General features: G+C 40.0%; 1 protein-coding gene across 2 annotated transcripts in view; it reads left to right on the forward strand.

The window, feature by feature from the left end:
* The first annotated feature begins 3,492 nt into the window (after positions 1 to 3,492).
* Positions 3,493 to 18,716, forward strand: part of LOC135939337 (uncharacterized) — a 33,478-nt gene continuing 18,254 nt past the window's right edge. Inside the window, exons 1-4 of one of the 2 annotated variants that reach the window (XM_065483668.1) lie at positions 3,493 to 3,612; positions 15,342 to 15,712; positions 17,773 to 17,950; positions 18,023 to 18,298. In XM_065483668.1, coding sequence (XP_065339740.1) covers positions 15,368 to 15,712; positions 17,773 to 17,950; positions 18,023 to 18,298 — 799 coding nt within the window. In that variant the 5' untranslated portion in view covers positions 3,493 to 3,612; positions 15,342 to 15,367. The remainder of the gene's footprint in view (positions 3,613 to 15,341; positions 15,713 to 17,772; positions 17,951 to 18,022; positions 18,299 to 18,716) is intronic. The other variant, XM_065483659.1, reaches the window with a different exon arrangement.

The following is an 18,716-nucleotide window of genomic DNA, read 5'->3' on the forward strand; positions in this document are numbered from 1 at the left end:
TAAAAGAATTTTTTATACACCTGCTCTGAATCTCAAGTTTCATGCTAACCGAGATTCGTCGCAAACGCGACTACACTTGAAAGCGGAATATAATGATGCAGACGGAGTTTCTCTTTTCAAGTGAGTGTCGATATTTTTTGCGCTGCAAATTACAGTTATCGGGAAGCGATCAGAGTGATCATTAAAAGCCGAGTAATGGATCTTTCAATATAGCATATCCAGCCGAGAGTGAAGGAGCCGGCTTCATTATTCCCAAGCTTCATTACCAGCTGCCGCGTGCTGATATGAGAAGACTGGATGTCTCCAGTTGTTACAAAGTGAGAAGCGGAGAAAAAGTGAACGGAAATCCCGACAAGCAGAAGCCTCTAATTATCCGCGGGGACTAATTGGCCACTTAGTTGCAGACGACTCCTTGGGGCTGCAAATGTCACAAACCGTGTCGTTGTCGTCACGTTCCTCACACAAAAGGCCAATTTTATTACATCCATCTCCATTCGTTGGCCTTTTTGCTGGTCGTCGACGCAGCTGAAAAATTGTACATCCCCGTACGCACAAAACACATAGCTAGACGCGTATTGATCTGATACGCGATATTCATGATCGGCAATAAATCACGCCGTCGGCCCCTTTTTGCCGTCCAGACGCACGCTTAAAAGCGGAAACTCATCAATGGCGAATTCCGTTGAGAGACGAGTTTTCCGCCTTGCTTTCCATCAGCGGCGCGCACAAATGAAACTCTCATCGACGAGTGTGCTTGTTTTCGCAGAGGGCATCAAAGGCATTTTCTTTCTCTTTGCCAAAAGTGTATGTATCTGGATTTGCGAAATAAGAAGACATCGCCTGGCCTCTTTCCTGAGCCTTTTCAGCGTGTAAAAATGCTCTCTCCCGTGCGCTGCCTCTGACGCTTCACTTTTGTCGAGAGTTTCAACAAAAGTTTACCGGTTGCGTATTCTCATAACAGGCATCGCAAAGATGTTTGCAAAGCAGAGAGTTATCTGCTGGCCGGAATCCGCCAAAGAAAAGAGCACACAGTCAAGATGGAGAAGATATCCCGGACCGACCGAACGGACGAATGCAGAGAAATTTCTATTCAAGTGAGCAGAGTTTCAAAGAACCCCCGCACTTTTTGTGATTCCGAGAAGGAAACGGAAAATTTAATAATGCACATGAAAGAGAGATAGATCTCGATGTTTGCATGGAGCAACCTGGTTATATTGATCTCATCTGGTCTGTGAATTGAGAAAGACTTTCTTTATAAACTAAAATTTTAATATTCTTCATGAGGTTCCAGAGTTTTCAACAGAACTTAATATAAGAAATTTCTTCTTCTCATACATCCGATATTTTCCTCGAGGGAAGAATTCTTCAGAAAATAATTTATTAGTTGATTTGCAATTCAATTGATATACGTAAGAACAAATCAGATCGATATATTTGATAAAATTTTAAATAAAATAACAAATGTTCACTTGAGGAAGGCATAAACTATGGATATTTACATTTTACACTCGTTTTATTTCTGTTATCGAATTTTAAAAGTTTAACTTTATTCAATTTGTTAAAGAGAGGTAAAACTATGAAATTGTTTTAGTATTTAGTTAGCAGACGCAGCGTGATTATTCATTGGAAATAACTAATTTGAGCGAGCAACCAATCGTGAATCGCGGCGTTCTTTCGCTTAATGGCAAAGTTATATAAAAAAGCTTCATTCAGCGTGGCTTCCTTTTCATATCCCTAGAAACGAGAGGAGAGGACGTTGTTGCAAAAGATATGAAAAATGCAAAACGCAAAATGAGTTTCTTTAGAAATTTCGATAAGGCCAACAAAGCGATGCTTCCTCGCGCCCAAGAGAGAGTGAATGTATTATATTATGCCTTGATAAAAATGTACAAATCCCATTTGCTCCGTTCGAGAATATGCGTGTGGAGAGAGAGAAATTCGGGTGGAAAATCTCCCGCTGCGCCGGCCTAAATAACCGACAAAAGCGGCTTAAACAAAGCAGGCGGGCCCACTTTTCTTGCAGAAAAGCAGCGTGCACGTCAACAGAAATCCAATTCTCAAGCGCAGGAGACGAAAATTTCATAAGGCACGTTTTTGCCTCATTGCTCAAGCCTGAAACGCGCAGAGAGTTAGTTCACTCTGGCCGAGACGCACGCGAACCCTCAGACAAATGACGCCATTTACAAGAGGAAAGAAGCGACGCAACCAAATCGGCAAAGCAATTTTCACCTCATTTCCTGAGCGATGCCGTTTAAAGGAATAAATACAAAATATGTAGTGGTTTTAGATTTCTCTTTTTTAGATTTATGAAAAATTGAAATTAATTGCTAAAATACAAACATTCTTGTCATGTTTATACAGTGAAAAATCAATAGTGCGTCGATCGTTACTGTTTGTTGTGTATTTCATATTTTCCCCAAAATGTTAAATTTAGTTTGAATGTGATGGTTTAATTTGCCAATTAGTAGAATTGATGCGGTGGCTCGATTGTGCGGTTAGAAATCCACGAAAAAATGATTAAACAATATAATTATTTGGATTAAATGACAAATAATGATTAAATTCAACGTTTAAAATTTGTTTTGAGTAATTTAAATTTAGCTTCGAGTTTACAATTAGTACCTTAACGCTTCAATTAACTTGTTGGATACAATTTCTCAGCCAAAAAACATTTTTGGGGGTTTTTCAGGCCAAAAGATTTTTGTATTGTATTATTATATTTTTAATTTGAAAAACAAAAACTATTTTTCAGTCTGCAAACAATTTTCCAAATCATAATTCATGCGATGCTATTAAATTAAATGGGAAGTTAATTTCCTTTATGTTTCCCCAAAATATCTCTAAATCAAAAAGTGACACTTTTAGCTAGATTTCTCCCATCTAAAAACCCATTTGTTAATTTTATGCCTGATGCTATCATCTTCAAGAATGAATAAGCTTTTGGAAACAATTAAAAAACGGTTGTTTTTCCGACAGAAAAATAAAATTGTAATTTATGCACGGAATGTTTATGAATTTAAAATCACCTGAATCCAACCATTTCGCAAAAAAACGAAAATGCCGGAAAGTGCGTATCCCTAAATTCATTACTAGGCGCGACAAGAGTTTATGAAATAAGACCCTTGACCTCCTTTGTTGCTTCCGAGCTCACTACAATTTGTGGAGTATTCTGCCTACAATTCTGTGTTTGAATAAGAGAACTCGAGGGCTTTCTGAGTAGACGTTACTTTGTGTTGTCCTTGCGACTCATTGTGTGTGTGTATGTGTGTATGTTTTCTCGTAAATTATAGAGCTGAGAGGAGGAGTGAAAGACATAACAGCATCGAAGCGAACCTGCCGCTTTCAAGTCATTAAACGAGAGAAAATGCAAATAATCAGGAAGCGCAGCAGGAAATAATGGTTCGGCCGAAAGGAAATGAGGGGCTGCGCGCCGGCCTGCTCTGTTAAGTTGGCAAGCGGCTCGACACGAGGCGTTCGGCCGGCGGTGGTGGTGGCCGATCAATACGCACACCCCTGCCCGCCCTGAGCCGCCCGCCGTGCCAGTGTGTGTTGACTCGGCGACGAGCGGCCAGACTCGCGGCCGCCGCGGCGCTAACTACATCTGCTGTCGAGGTGAGTCACGCCCTGCCCGCCCGCATTGTTGCCCTCATTGTTAGTTGTCGTCGACCCCGGACACAAAATTATTTCCACCCGACGCCTGCCCAATTTCAAATGTTAGCGCAGCTGCCCGCTGCCAACTTATGTAAGCATGTGCTCTTGTTTTCCGGGCAACTCGCGACCCCCGACGAAAGCGAGTGTGCGGCGCCGCTCCGCACAATTTGTTTACGTGGTCACGTCGTACGCAATTGCATTACCTGACACTAATTTCCGTGTTTGTGCAATTGACGCTTGCGATGCGATCGCTATAGTGTGGTTGTGACACATGTTTATTGTGAAGCTATACATTCGCGCGGTAATGAGATTTAATAAATATGTTTATCGTAAACTCCGTGAACTTTATTCCAATCAGCGGCAATACAGCAAACTTGCAATCGAAGCAAATAAACTTTTCTTTTGCCTCAGTTCAGTTAATATAATTAAGTGATGTAAATTTTTTTTAAATTATACTATTTAGAACAGTTTATAAACGCTATAACCCAGAATTTAGACCAAAAAATAGGGATGGTTTTATTATTCTACATTTTAACTAATATAAATTGTTGAATATAATTAAAACCAGGCTTCATCCTCGTTGTCAAAGAAGAAATTCATCGTTTTTATTCCTCGACCAGTTTAAAGACCAAATATAAATTGAGTAAACGTAAAAAATAATGATAAATTTTCCAAAATTTCCACCAATATATCAAGCACCTCGCAAAATACATTATTTTTCAAAGTTTTTCTCATTTTTATAAATTATACTCTCCTTGATATCCATTAGGCTTGGGATTTTGAGTCGCTTTAACCTAAAAGTTAGCTTTTATGTGTCAGATTTTCAGCTTCTACGGGATTTTCCAGCTAAAATTATATTTTTTAATAAAGTATAACCATTTTTAAGACACATGACGCCATGAGATGTTCTTGTAAATTTTGTAAACCCCTTTTAAGAAGAAATATTGCTATGGAGGGTTGAATTTTTTTATTATTTGTTTCATTTTTTCCTTGAGTGAAAATTTGGTATAGCTTTTGAGGGGTAAAATGTTTCTTTGCATTTTATTTTGAGTTAATTGACTGCATTTTTGCGATGAAATCAGCCACATGTTAAAAACTGTCGATTTGGGCGAAATATTTCGATTTTATTAAATTGGAATAGACGCACTCTTTTTAATCAGAATTCTATGCTTAGTAAATACGTCATTATTTCCCAACTAACGACAAAAATTGTTGACTGACTGTAACTACGAACAATATAATAATAAAACGCGAAGGAAACAATGAAAATAGAACTGTCGAAAACCATCTGATTTTATCTTAGAAACAGTCTAAAAATAGTCGACTTTTTTGTCCAAAAAATCGACTAAAATTCACAGCCCTAACAATAGGTCTAGAGTTGTTTTTATACCATAAAAATCACACAAAAGGACGAAATAAAAAGTTTTATGTCACGACGAAAATTAAAAGTTCACTAGTTGAGAAAAAAATGTACCGTTTTTATCGCAATCCAGGAAATTGTTGTAATTAAATCGTTCGTCACAGAATTTAGTGGTGCGGGATGGAAAGGTCACTTTTTCATATTCAAATGTTGAATATATATGTTTGCTGTTAGCAAAATTTAGGCAGGTGATGTTGAAAAACCTTTTTTAATATTTTATTTTGGTCATGTCATAAATATAGTATCCTGATACCATTCAAAAGGTTTATTTTTAAAGAAGAGGAAATTCAAATCAACCACGTCAGTTATCATGAAAACCAGTTCTGGAAATCAATGTGAATTGCTCTCTTTCTCTCGTAAAATCTGACTGAATTTCCTCGTTGGAGACGCGCCAAAAGCCGTAGCCGTTTCAGTAATCCCGCTTTTTGCCAAAGCAAACTGACTATTTCGGCCGTGTAACTAACTGGCTGTCGATATTTAGAATTCCCACCAAGCAAAAGCAACGATTTCATTTCGCGGCGGAGCAAAAACTCAGTCGGGCTTTGGTATTATTTAAAAGGCAGAGTTGTGATTTCACGGCATCGATGTCCGCTTCCGGCGCCATCGTTAACGAGAAACAGCCCATGTGTGTAAATATTTCATTATGCAACCTGCTCTGCTGGGAGTCGAAGCGTGTTGCATATACCTGTTTTACTTGTGCGGACACTGCTGGTAAAATATTTACCCCCGCTGCTTCCGCTCGAGTTTTTCCTGCTCTTTGTTCAGTCTGGCGCGCATATATCGAATTACGACGACGCACTAGCTCTCAATTAAAGGATCCTCTTCCTGCTCGGGTGAATAGCGCCGAATAGCGCCTGCACTTCTACGTAGTGCACGCGGCGAAGCGGATCGATAGGCAATCGCCAAGCGTCCTTTTCTGCTCGACCAGCCCAATTGCGTATATTCTCGAAAGGGATTAAACATCGCTCTTTCACCGATAGATAAATTCCGGACGCGTGCACGCACGCGATCGCTTCGTTTGGCCCGTGGAGATATTTCCATAACTAATAGCTGCGTCTGTTGTGAGAATTTCAATATTAATTCCCGCGGGAGCAGAAATCGGTCGCGGCTGCCGTTCTTCGAACACACACTCACACACTCGACTCGAAAAATTGAATTTCCATATTTTATGCCGCGAGACGTTTGCAACAGCACAAAAGAGACGTAAGAATGGGCGTGTTCGCCGCTGCAGATATACATCTTTGAAGAAGGGCAGGCAAGAGAGTATAAAGAAATACTCGACAGAAGCTTTTTGCACGGTTGGCGGAAAAAATTGTTTAGTGTCAGCCGGGCCCGGCAGTCTCAGTGCCGCGCCGTCCTCGAGGCCAAGTCCTTCCACTTGTTCAAACTTCGATAAATGTGTCAGTGAGAAGAAAATATTTTCACTGGCCCCTTCTTCCCGCTCGACGGACAGCAATTTGCGCTTGTCGCCTGGGCGATAAATTTCATTGTAGCGCGAAAAATGATCCCTTTGTGCACAGTCAGCTGAAACCTTAATAATGGAGCACAGATGAAAAGGCTACAAAGTGTTTAAAATCAAACCTATTCAACGAATGATATAAAAGGATCCTTTGAGACTTTTGAGAGCAAAAACTTTTCAGGTGTGAAGCAAAAGTCAAAGCAATTGGGAAGATATGGCAAGACTTGTAAACCGATGTATTGGGTTTTAATTCTGGAAAGCGTCCCTAGATTTTGTATTTTTCCCGATGATGTGAGTAGCTCAAAACAATAGTAATTATTGCTCTTGATATTTTTTACTGACCAACAGGCAGCCTAACTCAATTGTTCTCCCATTTTTTGAGGAATGATGCTGGAAAAGCCTGGAAAATGCTTGTTGCCAATGCATAAACTCATCCCTTAGGATTCAGTTAAAGCCTAAATTGACCTAAGGAGCGCTGTAATTTTTTGAGAAAATTGACTGGAACGTTACCGTGCTTTTCAAATGGTAATGGCTGTCTCCTTACTTGAAATCCGATTTAATTTCAAAACCAAGAGTTTCCCCAATAAGTGGCATACACCGTTGGACAGATCTCGACGAGGAATCGGAAAATGCCAAGAAAATATGTTCAAGCATTGTGAATTTTGGAAAAAAATTAGGAAAATTTGAATTTTTACTGTAGGAAGGTCCTTTTTTATTATTGCAAATTGTTGAACAAATTGTTTATAGCATCCAAAAATTCAAATCATTTTCAATTGTTGCCCTGCATCATTCCACTTTAATTAATGCATAAATATTTTGTAGAAAATATTAAAACAGCAAACCACTAATTTTATTGAAGCAAATAAATTAAAAATTATCAGCTTTCCCGAAATATTTGCCGTATTTTCCTTTGCGATCTATTCTTGTAAAATTTATACAGGATAGAACCTAGAACCAACCCTTAAGCCAAATTTAGTAATTTTACTCTAAAAATGTATCATTCGATCGATTTGTTGAATTTAAACTGGTTCACCTATATTAAACAAATTTCCGTATAGTTGACACTACTGGTGTAAAAGTCTGAAAATGTCATGAGCATCAGGTTTAGTGATAAAAATCAATAGGGGATGACGTCAACTGTCGATTTTTTGGTTATAAAATGTTGATGTTACTTTTTACTCGCAAAACTTTTGTTTCGAATTTTTTACATCGAATGCTTTCCTCATTTTAAGCCCAAACAGTGTCATCCAACAGTCGCCTCCATAAAAAGCGGAAAACAAATCTTTCGTTTTTGCGCCAACCCCAGTTTTGCACGCACCGTGCCCGTATTTAATAATTATTTGTGACGCTTTCACTCTCGGCGTGCGTTCTAATCCAGCCGAAAATGGGCTAACAAGCCCGGCTCACGAGCTTTTAATAATTTTTACTAACGGCAGGGTAGAAAAAGAGAAAGAGAGAGAGAGAGAAGCAGTAAATACCAACTTAAATCGGGCGCAGTAGCGACTCTTTGAAAAAAGCGCGTAGTCAGCCGCCAGGCAGGACCAGCTAATTTATTATTCATATAGTATACACAAAGCACGCGCTTTCAGCAGCTTTCTGGTCAAAAACTCTCCGTCCGAGAGTGGAGCTCAAGTGCATAGTGGAAAACCCAATGCAGTCAGACCACCCGAACGAACGAACGAGTCGAGAAAGAACCCGCTCAAGGTGTTTTGATAAAATTGTGGGGCGTCAGTGGTTGTTAGCGTGAAAGCCATTTTACTCGATAATAACCTGCTCGTGAAGAGCAAGCAGCAGCTCCTCCAGCAGCTTTTGTATGGAAATCCTCCGCGGAGCGATGGAATTTTTTATTAATTGCGATGCATACTCCACGCTGAACTTTCTCTAGAGGGGGTTGAAATTTCATCCCTCTCGTACCTTTGCCCTTTGCTCCGCTGAGCCTACGTAATTTAGCAGGGAGATTTGCTTCGCTTTAAGCAAACTTACGGAGCTCCGGCCTGTTTATGTTTCAAACACTCTAAATTAATGTTTAAAGGGCAGGGATGAAAATTTTGGTGTTCGTATTTAGTTATTAAATAATAACTTTTTGAATCTAGGATATTCAACAGTCAGTTTGAAATATCTGTTGTAATTAATGTTAGTAAGTTCCTTCATGACTGGACAAAGAGTTGTATAATTAATGAATCTCTCCCTCCAACGTGTCCCTTAATGGTTTTTGTATCTAATAAACTTCCGGCCAGCCTGGAGAGAGGAGATTGAGGCCAAAATGGAGTTGCATTAGTGCATTCTTGAGTGGTTTCTTTGCTGTTTGCGAATATATACGAGCGTCTCGATCTCGGTTTATTTGTTTTGTTTTTCATCAGGGCGAGAGTGGTGACAGAGTATGATTTAACACTACTACTCTGCAGGCTGCGTGCGTTCTCTCCCTTGATTAATGTTGAAACGAAAGCGCTGTTTCTTTTCAACTGTTATTACGTTTACAAGGACTCAAAAGACTGTCTTTTTTAAAAGAAAGGACCTAATTCCGTCCTCTCGTCGGCGCTGATGAAGTTTCGACACATTCATTCGTTTTAATTGCTTCTCTGGCAGACAAAGACGGCGTCGTTTCACGACCGCCCCAGCTCAAAATTTTAGCAGCGCCCTCCGCGCACGCATTGTCTTTTATTTTAAATTATTTTTCTTGTTGCTGCGCCGGCCGCCTCTGCATAGGAACTCTGTGACGCAGAAGAGAGGAGGATAAATTGCTCTCGCGTGTCCCTTGCGGCATTCGTAAATTTTGTGAATGGCCTGATGACCCTATTCTTGTCGACTATTGACTTTCCGAGTTTGCAGCGCATGTGAATCAGCAAATGTCAACGTTGCCTCTCTCGTTGCCAACAGAGAAACTTCAAAGCAAATAAATCTGCTTCAGAAAGTTGCATTGTCTGTGGCTTTCTCTCGCAACTGGATTAGATACGGAACAGTGAGTTGAAATTAACAGCAAGTTTGAACCGAGTTCAGGAGAAGCGGAAATTTATCTCAAAGGTACAAACTGTTTGTTCTGTAAATATACAGAAGTTGTAAAGAGAGCGAAAATTACAAACAATAAAATATAAAATGCGAACAAATCCGGGCTCTTTTTGCATATCAAATTGTCAATGTTTTGACAATTGTGGCAGATGTGCGAAAAAATTGGTTCGCACTGCGCAGATCCAAGATGGCGTCTGAATGTGGGAAACAAAAAGCTCTCTTTGGATTGCCGTACGAGTGTCAAGAGTTTGTTTTTATACGATCCAAAAGACACAATCAGTACAATTAATGCAAATTATGTCACAACATTGACGAAAACTTGCTTCTTTTCGCGCATTTTCCCGTGACCATTTTCCACCGGACGCCATATCTGCGCGTCGCACGAATCTAGCCCCCGCTGTGTCAGTCATACTAATTTTCGAAGACGAACAGTGGAACAGGCCGATTATTTAAAATCTTTCTAGTCAAGAGACACAAAAATCAGGAAACTATACATTCCAGACTTTTAACAAGGCACTTGAGACTCGACAGTTGAATGGGCATTAATTTTATCACGGCTCGTTAAGCGTTAACGACTAAACTGGTGCCTTTTGAAAGCGTTTGTTGTGCTCTCATTCGTAGGAAAAACAGCGCGGAATGCAATCAAGCGCATCATACACGTGTTCCAAATAAATGTAGCACACGTCGCATTAACCATTTTGCGTGCTGTTTGCAGTACTACATCAGCCGAGTGATAATAATTACTCTGGTGCAGCGCAGCCAGCGACTCCGTATAGATGGAGTGCAAACAATGCCCCTCCACAATTGTACTATATAAGATTTAATTCCCGCGGCGGTGGGCGGTGGTGGCATTGTTGTGCAGAAAATAATTACGAAAAATGACCCGAGCGTGCGACAGGAAATTTAACTTTTGAAATTAGCTCGCGTCATTAATTTTCATTACGCAGCAGCGCCGAGTCCGAACTCCGAAAGCCGCACATTTCAGCAAACGAGGCAGCGGCCAAAGTGGCTTCTAAAGAATTTAGTGTCCGACCAGCGGTGGTCCACCGCGAAGGAGCCGCATTTTAATAACTGACGCACACCCTCTCATCCAGTCTATTAATTTTTACAACTAGCCCAGCTCGCCACCACGAATACGTTTTACGGTTGCCTCGCTCAGTACCTAGTTTTATGGCCCAACCGTGTTTTTACCCGGGCCAAAGCGGCAGAGGGTTGTGAAAAACACTGTTATATGGAACTAATTTTTAGCTTTGTTCACAGGCACTAACAATAAGCACGCTCCAAATGAAAATTAGACATTTGTTGGGAAATTGACAGTTTGCTTGGGCTCAACAAGTTGAATCCTATGTATTATTTATCTTTTCAATAGTGAAAAAATTTAAAGTGGAATGATACTGGGCAACAATTGAAAATTATTTAAATTGTTGGATGCCTTAAACAATTGACCGATAAACAATTTGGTTAACAATTTGCAATAATAAAAAAGGACCTTCCTACAGCAAAAATTCAAATTTGCCAATTTTCTCCAAAATGTACAGTGCTCGAACATATTTTCTTGGCATATTCCGATTCCTCTCGTCGAGATCTGTCCAACGGTGTATGCCACTTATTGGGGAAACTCTTGGTTTTGAAATTAAATCGGATTTCAAGTAAGGAGACAGCCATTACCATTTGAAAAGCACGGTAACTTTCAAGCCAATTTTCTCAAAAAATTACAGCGCTCCTTAGATCAATTTAGGCTTTAACTGAATCCTAAGGGATGAGTTTATGCATTGGCAACAAGCATTTTCCAGGCTTTTCCAGTATCATTCCTCTTTAAATATAATATTGTGATAGTTGTTTACCACTCTATGCCAGCTCCTTTATTTTTAAAAAACCCTCACTGAATCTCTTTGCGGGTTAGGAGGTGAAAAATAAATCTATCGGGATCTTGAACAATTCTCCTTTTAATCAGAAAGTCTCTTGACTTAAACATAATTCAAAACCGACTTTAGAATTAACAATTTAAGAGAATTGACTTAAAATTAGAAAAGAATTTACCCGATTGAGCCCTCTCATTTAAACGCTCGGAACTCTTGGTGATGTGACTTGTTTGCTCGTGTTTCCAGCGAAAACTAATTTAAATTCAAAATCTCTCTCTGTTGCATTAACGAATTTCTAACAAATATCGCCTAGCAATAATAATTAATAACAATACCCTGGAACAAAAGTGAAAAGGAGCAGGAGCTCGGCTTCGCAACCTCTACATCTCTATTCCATCGCCTTGAGGAAATTATTTACTAAGTTGGAAAAATAAAGACAACCCAATTTGAAAAAAAAATCAATTGCCAGAAAATAAAATACGACCATTGCTGGCTCTCGATTATTCCACTCTATCAGATGATGCCGTTATCCTCTCGTGTGATAAAATCATTCGTACGCCAAAGAGGAATGCGGCACCGACCACTCAGATCCGATCTTTGATTTGAGCATTTTTCACGCCCCTTCCTGTCGCATCAATAAACGTATAAAGTGGAAGGCACACGACGTCTGTGGGACAGGAGAGAAAAATTTTCGCCACCAACTTGCGGGCTGGCGAGTCCATTTCTCCAGATTACATCTGACACGAATGCATGAAATCAAAATAATTTATCACACTGGCGGGTGGCGGCCGGCGGCGGCGAAGGCGGCAGCTTCAAGTGCTGTTTGAACAGCGGCCTACTTTTCCTTTTCCCTCTCTGCGTTGTGTTCTCGGGCACAAAAGGCGCGGACCGAGAGGCTGCCGCTCCACGCCGCCCGCATACAATTTCGCTAAACGAGTTCAAATGTAGATGCAGACAGGCGTGAAAATAAAGCTCTCGTCGCTCGTCGCAGGCAAGGACACCACTCGCTCGCTCGCTCGCACCATTTCAATCAACATTCTTTGACGAAACTTGCTCGTCCGTACGCCGCGCACCAGTCAGGCAGCAACCGGCGAAATTTCAGAGGTGCAATTACGACGTGTCTGCGGCCAACTAATTATGTAACTCCACCCTCGAGATTTTTATGCGCGTAATTAGGACCGCAAAATGGTTGCGAATTGTTGATCCTTTGCTTTGAAGTTCACTTTAGTCAATTTTTTAGGTTTTGTGATTTTCTTAACTAGTCGACTTTTAATAATAATTGATATACCGACATTGGTGACAAGACAGTTTCGGCTCATGAGAAGTAAAATCAAGGAAATTCTCACTAGCTATCAGTCTGCGTAAAAAAAACTGTAATTGACCAGTTGCATAAACCCTTAGTTATTGAAGCCACCAACAGATGGCGCAACCACAGACTTTCTTAAAAATTTTGTTTTATGCGGTTTTAATGCATTTCCGCTGCGATTTCAGACGCAATCTAGCTATTTTAATTTTTTTAATTAATTTGCTTTTTTTGACGTGCTGAATACCAAAATCGGTTCAGCCATTCGCCGTAGAAACGTTGGAAAATATTTTTTATTTCAAAAAATAGTTTTTCACGATTCTACGGCGATTGACTGAACCGATTTTGGTTTTCAGCACGTCAAAAATTAGCAAATTAATTGAAGAATGCACAGTAGCTAGATTGAGTCTGAAATCGCAGCGGAAGTGCCTTAAAATCGAAAGTCTACGGTGGCGCCATCTGTTGGCTGCTTCGAACACTTAGGGTTTATGCAACTGGTGACTGATTTAGATTCCTCTTGACGACAATTAAAATAATGTCAAATTAAAGGTCATTAAGGGTGACTTTTGAACCATGTTAAATTTTTAAAAGTTCTCAATATTCCTTGTGTGAAAGTTTCAGAATGGGACTTGTTTTTTTAGTAATCCAATTCAACTAAAAAATTTAAAAAAACACACATTTACCGTCAAATCCCGGCTTCTAAACGTCAGAGCTGCAAAAACTGCACACCGCTCAACTCATTTCAACCTCCCTTGGTGCTCTGGATGGTTTTATGGTGCTTTTTACCATTCTCGTTCCAGTGTGCTAAGCCCTCATTAACCAGGTGACTACTCTGACCGAAACACCGGGTAATTTTGTGAAATTTCACGGTCGCGTAGATAATTTCCATGCACGCCTCGACGCATCCAGCCAGCGGGGAATTCGAATATCTGATGCTGCGCTCTTAATTATGCTCACGGGCCAAGCGGGAAAGTTTGGCGCTCGTCGTCTTCGCTATCGCAACTGGGCCGGATTTGTCGAGTTCAGTTCCTGCGAGCTTTAAGCTTTTGATCCGGAACTTTTCGAGAGTGAAATTTGGCTTTGCGCAAAACTTCTTTACACTCTTCCTTCACCGAGTTGAGGCATGAACTAGTCTGGCTCAAACTCAAAAGCCGGAGCTGCACAATAGACGAGAAACAAACTTGTGTGTGTGTTGGCCCGCATCATGTTGCGTTATCTTCTCAAGATTTAATAACTAACTCGTACCATGTGAACTTTTCGACTGGCAAAGTACCTGAAATTCTCTTCAGCCCCAACTATCAAGTAGTTATTTTTTTCGGAACTCGCAAAAAGGTTTCAAGATTTATTTTGTTTATGAAGCCAGAAAAAAATAATTTTGCAAATTAATCTGTGCGCTGATTTGAAAACAGGGTTGCAAAAAACCCGATTTTTTTTAAAAGGGTAAAATGCGTTTTTTTCAATTTTTACCAGTTTCTTGCAGGCAATGTTTTCACCTTATTTTTCAATAATTTACTAATTATTAGCATATAACCTCGACTTGAAAAATTGTCAGAGAAATATTTTTGGAGAAATTGAGGCAGCAAAATGGAAATTTAAAAGAAAATATCTGCACAGTGGAGGAAATTTTGAGTACTCCGACCGAAATTTTAGATTTTCATGGGTTAAAAATGGAATAAATTCATGTCTTGCACTTCTTGCGCAAGAAATTGGTAAAAACCGTTAAAAACCAGTGGTGAAAAAACCGGCTGGTAAGCAAAAAATGCAACCCTGTTTGAAAATAAAATGTAGACTGATGAAAGTGAAAAAATGCAGGGAATATAATTTCTCATGTCCTGTTTCACCCATTTAAGCTTCTTAACCTGTGAAACTATAATTCACTGTCGCAGTATTATGCGGTATATGCAGTGATATTTAATCACCGACTGTTAATAACAATCAACTTCACTCATTGCTGACAAAGGCATGATAAAATAAAGACAAATTATTTGTTCAAGTCCCGCAACTTACCCACCCTGCGACAATTAAACTCTATAAAGCAAAAATTTAATCCTTTCTACTTCTGCTTTTGAATCGAAAAGGAAATATTCCGTGAACCTTAATAGAGACTAAAATTAAACACATTCGTCACAGCATGCAACTATAATTTTTTTCTCAGCAAATTTCACGTTTTAAAATAAATATAAAAAAATGGATTTTAGACGATAGTTATGACTGTTGCTTTCAACTCAGGAAGCAAAACTTGTGCTGGTTGAGGAGGAAAATTTGGCTCGTATAGGCGCGATAAGCCTCGGGATAAATTGCTGGCCAAAAAGAGCCCTTCTGGCTGACCTCTGCAAAAAGCGGCGCGTTATTGCAAAAAGTCCCATCTAGCAAAGCCCTCTTGAATTGCGTGCTGCGCAGCTCAGTATTCTCGCAGTCAACTCGGGAGGAAAATCGCGATTATCCGGCGTCGCAGCCCCACGTGCAACCCCTTTACGTGCTCGTTCGATGCACAAAGAAAGACATGTCCGCAAACTCATCAGCCCACCTACCCAACCGAGCACCTTTTACCGTTTGAAATCTCGAGAGCGTCCCAATTTTGTAGCAGAGAGAGAGATGCAAAATGAAAAGGACCAACAGAAAACAAAGAGTGAAAAGCAGTTTCTTTTGTGTGTTGCAGAGCAGAGATGATTGTGCGGTTGGCGTTTGTGTTGTGGGCGCTGGCCGCGCTCAGCACGTGCCAGCAGAGCTCGACGGGTCCGACAGAGGAGGCCAAGGCCACGCGGGCGGCCACTGCCGCCGACACCTCGAGCAGTGCGCCCGTAAGGTCGGAGGTCGTCGCGACAAAGCCGGCCACCCGCCAGCCCGCGGCCACCACCAAGAGGGTGGAAAGCACCCCAGCTGCCACGACCTCCACCAGCAGCACCACCCCTACAACCACCACCACTACCACCACCACCACCACCGAGGCGACGACCACTGCAGAGGTGGCCAAGGATGAGCTAGAGGCGCTGCCGCCCACACTGCCAGAGGTGCGTATTTTTTTTGTAGATTTTATTTATTTAAAAAAGGATACAAATATTTCCCGTTTGTTTTGTGTTGGGTAAATAAAGAAAATTTAATGGAGATTTGATAAAATATAGTTTTGAAAATGTGTATCAAATTGAAATATTTTTTTATTAGATTCCAAATGGATGAATTTGGTGCTCCAAAATTTCAGTTAGCCATAATGTCAGGGATAGTTAAAATATTATGAATTTAACAAACATTAATTTCTTAGTATCCTATCAGTCATTTAGAGGACATCCACAGAAATATTTAGTAAATTGCAGCGGGGTCCAGATGTGCGGTAAAATTTGTTCGCACTGCGCAGATCCAAGATGGCGTCTGAATGTGGGAAACAAAAAGCTCTTTTGGTCGCAAGGGAAGAGTTGACCAAATAATAATTATTCTTTTTAACACAGACTTGTTTAATCGTCAACAGGACTGTAATACAATTCAATAAATTATGTACAATTACATTAATATTTTTATCGTTAACGGCACTTACCCCAAATTAGAAAACAACAATGACGATTTGCAATTCTTACACGGCAACAATGAAATAATACAGAACAAATACAACAATCAAATCAACAATACGCTATACTCTCTTTGGATTCCTGTACGAGTGTCAAGAGTTTGTTTTACGATCCAAAAGACACAATTAGTACAATTAATGCAAATTATGTCACAATATTGAACAATATTTGCTTCTGTACGTGACCGTTTTTTCGCGCCATATTCCACCGGAAGCCATATCTGCGCGTCGCACGAATCTGGTCCCCGCTGGTAAATTGTTGCGCACTCAAGTCAGAACTCAGAAGGTACATTTTTATTTAACGAAATGCTTGTGTACTTTCTTACATAAATCACTAAATTAAAAGTAGAAAAACGCATAAACTATTTAACGAATTCCAACTTGATTGATTTTATTAATGCGTGTAGCCTTATAAATCTCAACTAAAAATTTAATTTTTAGTCCTAACATATGACGTAGAAAACTGCTAAAATGATCAAATAAATCGCGCGCCAACAGAAGATTCAGCCCAGAAACTGCGAATTGCGCAATAAAGAAAAGGATGAGGCGCTTTGTAGCTTTCAATATAGCCGCAAGAAAGCAATAAAAGCAGCTCGGCTGAGCGCCTGATGAACTTTTAGTAGGCAACGCGCTGCTCATGCGAAACGTGCAGGCTGCATAACTGCTTTGCGGCTATTCCACCTTTGTAGTGCCGTGTTTTTGTGCTGTGTGGAAGGTACTTTTGAAGCGCGCGCTCTCGCCTTTTGTAGAAAACATAGTGCACCATTTTTATCCATTCCCAAGCGTATTGTTGCTTCTCTGCTCTTTTCCCTGCGGTTGTGCCTTTATGAATTATACACGGACAATGCATTCAGCATTAACAAACTCGCCTTTTGCCTCACGTACAAGTCTAATACATTACGTTTGATTAATATTTTTTTCTACATGGCAGCACGAGCAGCGCTTGCTTGATACTTTAGTTAATTATTACAACCTGTTCGTGAATGATTGAAAAGGAACAGACAGCGACTGAAAAATTTCATTCTAGCCTATTCAGACGGCCAACCTAGCCACTACTGTGAGGTTTTCTAGCAATTGAAAAATTATATTTAAAATGAAATCACCTTTTTAATTTATGGATGTTTATAGGACAATAGTTATTCGTTCAACTTGCAATTAAATTATCCAACTAATTTGTCAGGTTAAACTCTTGGTAAAAGCAAAATTTTGGTTGTTTACTTTTTCAGACGAATTTTCTGGTCATTATTGTGAGTTTATCAGGTATTTTTAAAGAGGAAATTTATAAAATGGCAATTTTAAATTAAAAATACGTATGGATGTTTCATTCCGACAATTTCATAGACGGCTGGTCCAGCCATTAACCATAAAGAGCTTTTCAATATTTTTGTTTTTAAATTTATTTTGTGAAACAATTTACAGCATATCGATTAGTTTTAATTTGACTTAATTGTATTGTTTTAGGTAATAAAATATTTGATAAGATTTGCACTAAAAATAAATAAATACTTGCAGCACTACAAACTGAGCGTGGAGATCTGGGATGGCAACCGCAAGTTCACCGTGTTCGAGCACAAAGAGGAAACGAGACTAGCGTTGACCTTGATGCCAAAGGCGACGCCCAACAAGAAACAAGGCCCGTCGCAGTCATGCTTGGTGAATCTAACCTCTGGCTCTGGTCACGTGATTCGAGGTATGATTATTTATTTCTTTTAATTTTCCTGCAGTTGAGAAAGCAAATTTAATTTTCTTTGATGCTCGACAGGAGTGCGGTGTCACGTGTCAACCTCGCTGCCGCACGCGTGTTTCTGCAGCGAGAGCCAGTGCGCGTCGTACGTGCGGCTCGAGTCCATCATCACCTTCATCTCATCCGGCGCGCCCGGACAGGACACAAACCGCTCCACGGTGCAGGGGGCCGGGGTCGGCTCCGTCGAGATGCTCAGCTGGAGGCGGCGCGACGCTGACATGAGCGTCGAGCTGACCTACGTCAGGTCCGACGGCCACGAGCTCCTGCCTGTGGCTGCCCGTTTGGAAGGAAGTGGTGAGTTCATAAGTTCAAAACTTCAAGAATATTGGTTGGCACTTTTATTTTTGGAATTTTATCATTTTAAAGGACAGCATAGCATTGAATTATCCAAGTTAAATTTTTATGTGTTTCTTTAGCAGCCAGGTGCAGTCAGAAATTGCTTTTCTGAAAGATCTGTTGCCTTTTTACCTTTTTTTTGTGTAGTTGTTTGTTCAATTGAATAACCATACAGAATGAGTATTCATATATGGTACGCAGGTTAAAATTAAAATATTCGAATAAAATTAAATGAATTTGTGGAGGTGATTTAAATAATTTCATTTATACTAACTACAATCCTCATGACTGATTTAAATAATTTCATTTATATTAACTACAATCCTCATGACTATCTTTCCTTGTTTTCTACTGAATTTTTGCCATTTTCTACGCT

This window comes from Cloeon dipterum, chromosome 1, assembly GCF_949628265.1.
Source record: "Cloeon dipterum chromosome 1, ieCloDipt1.1, whole genome shotgun sequence".
In the NCBI taxonomy this organism is placed as follows: Eukaryota; Metazoa; Arthropoda; class Insecta; order Ephemeroptera; family Baetidae; genus Cloeon; species Cloeon dipterum.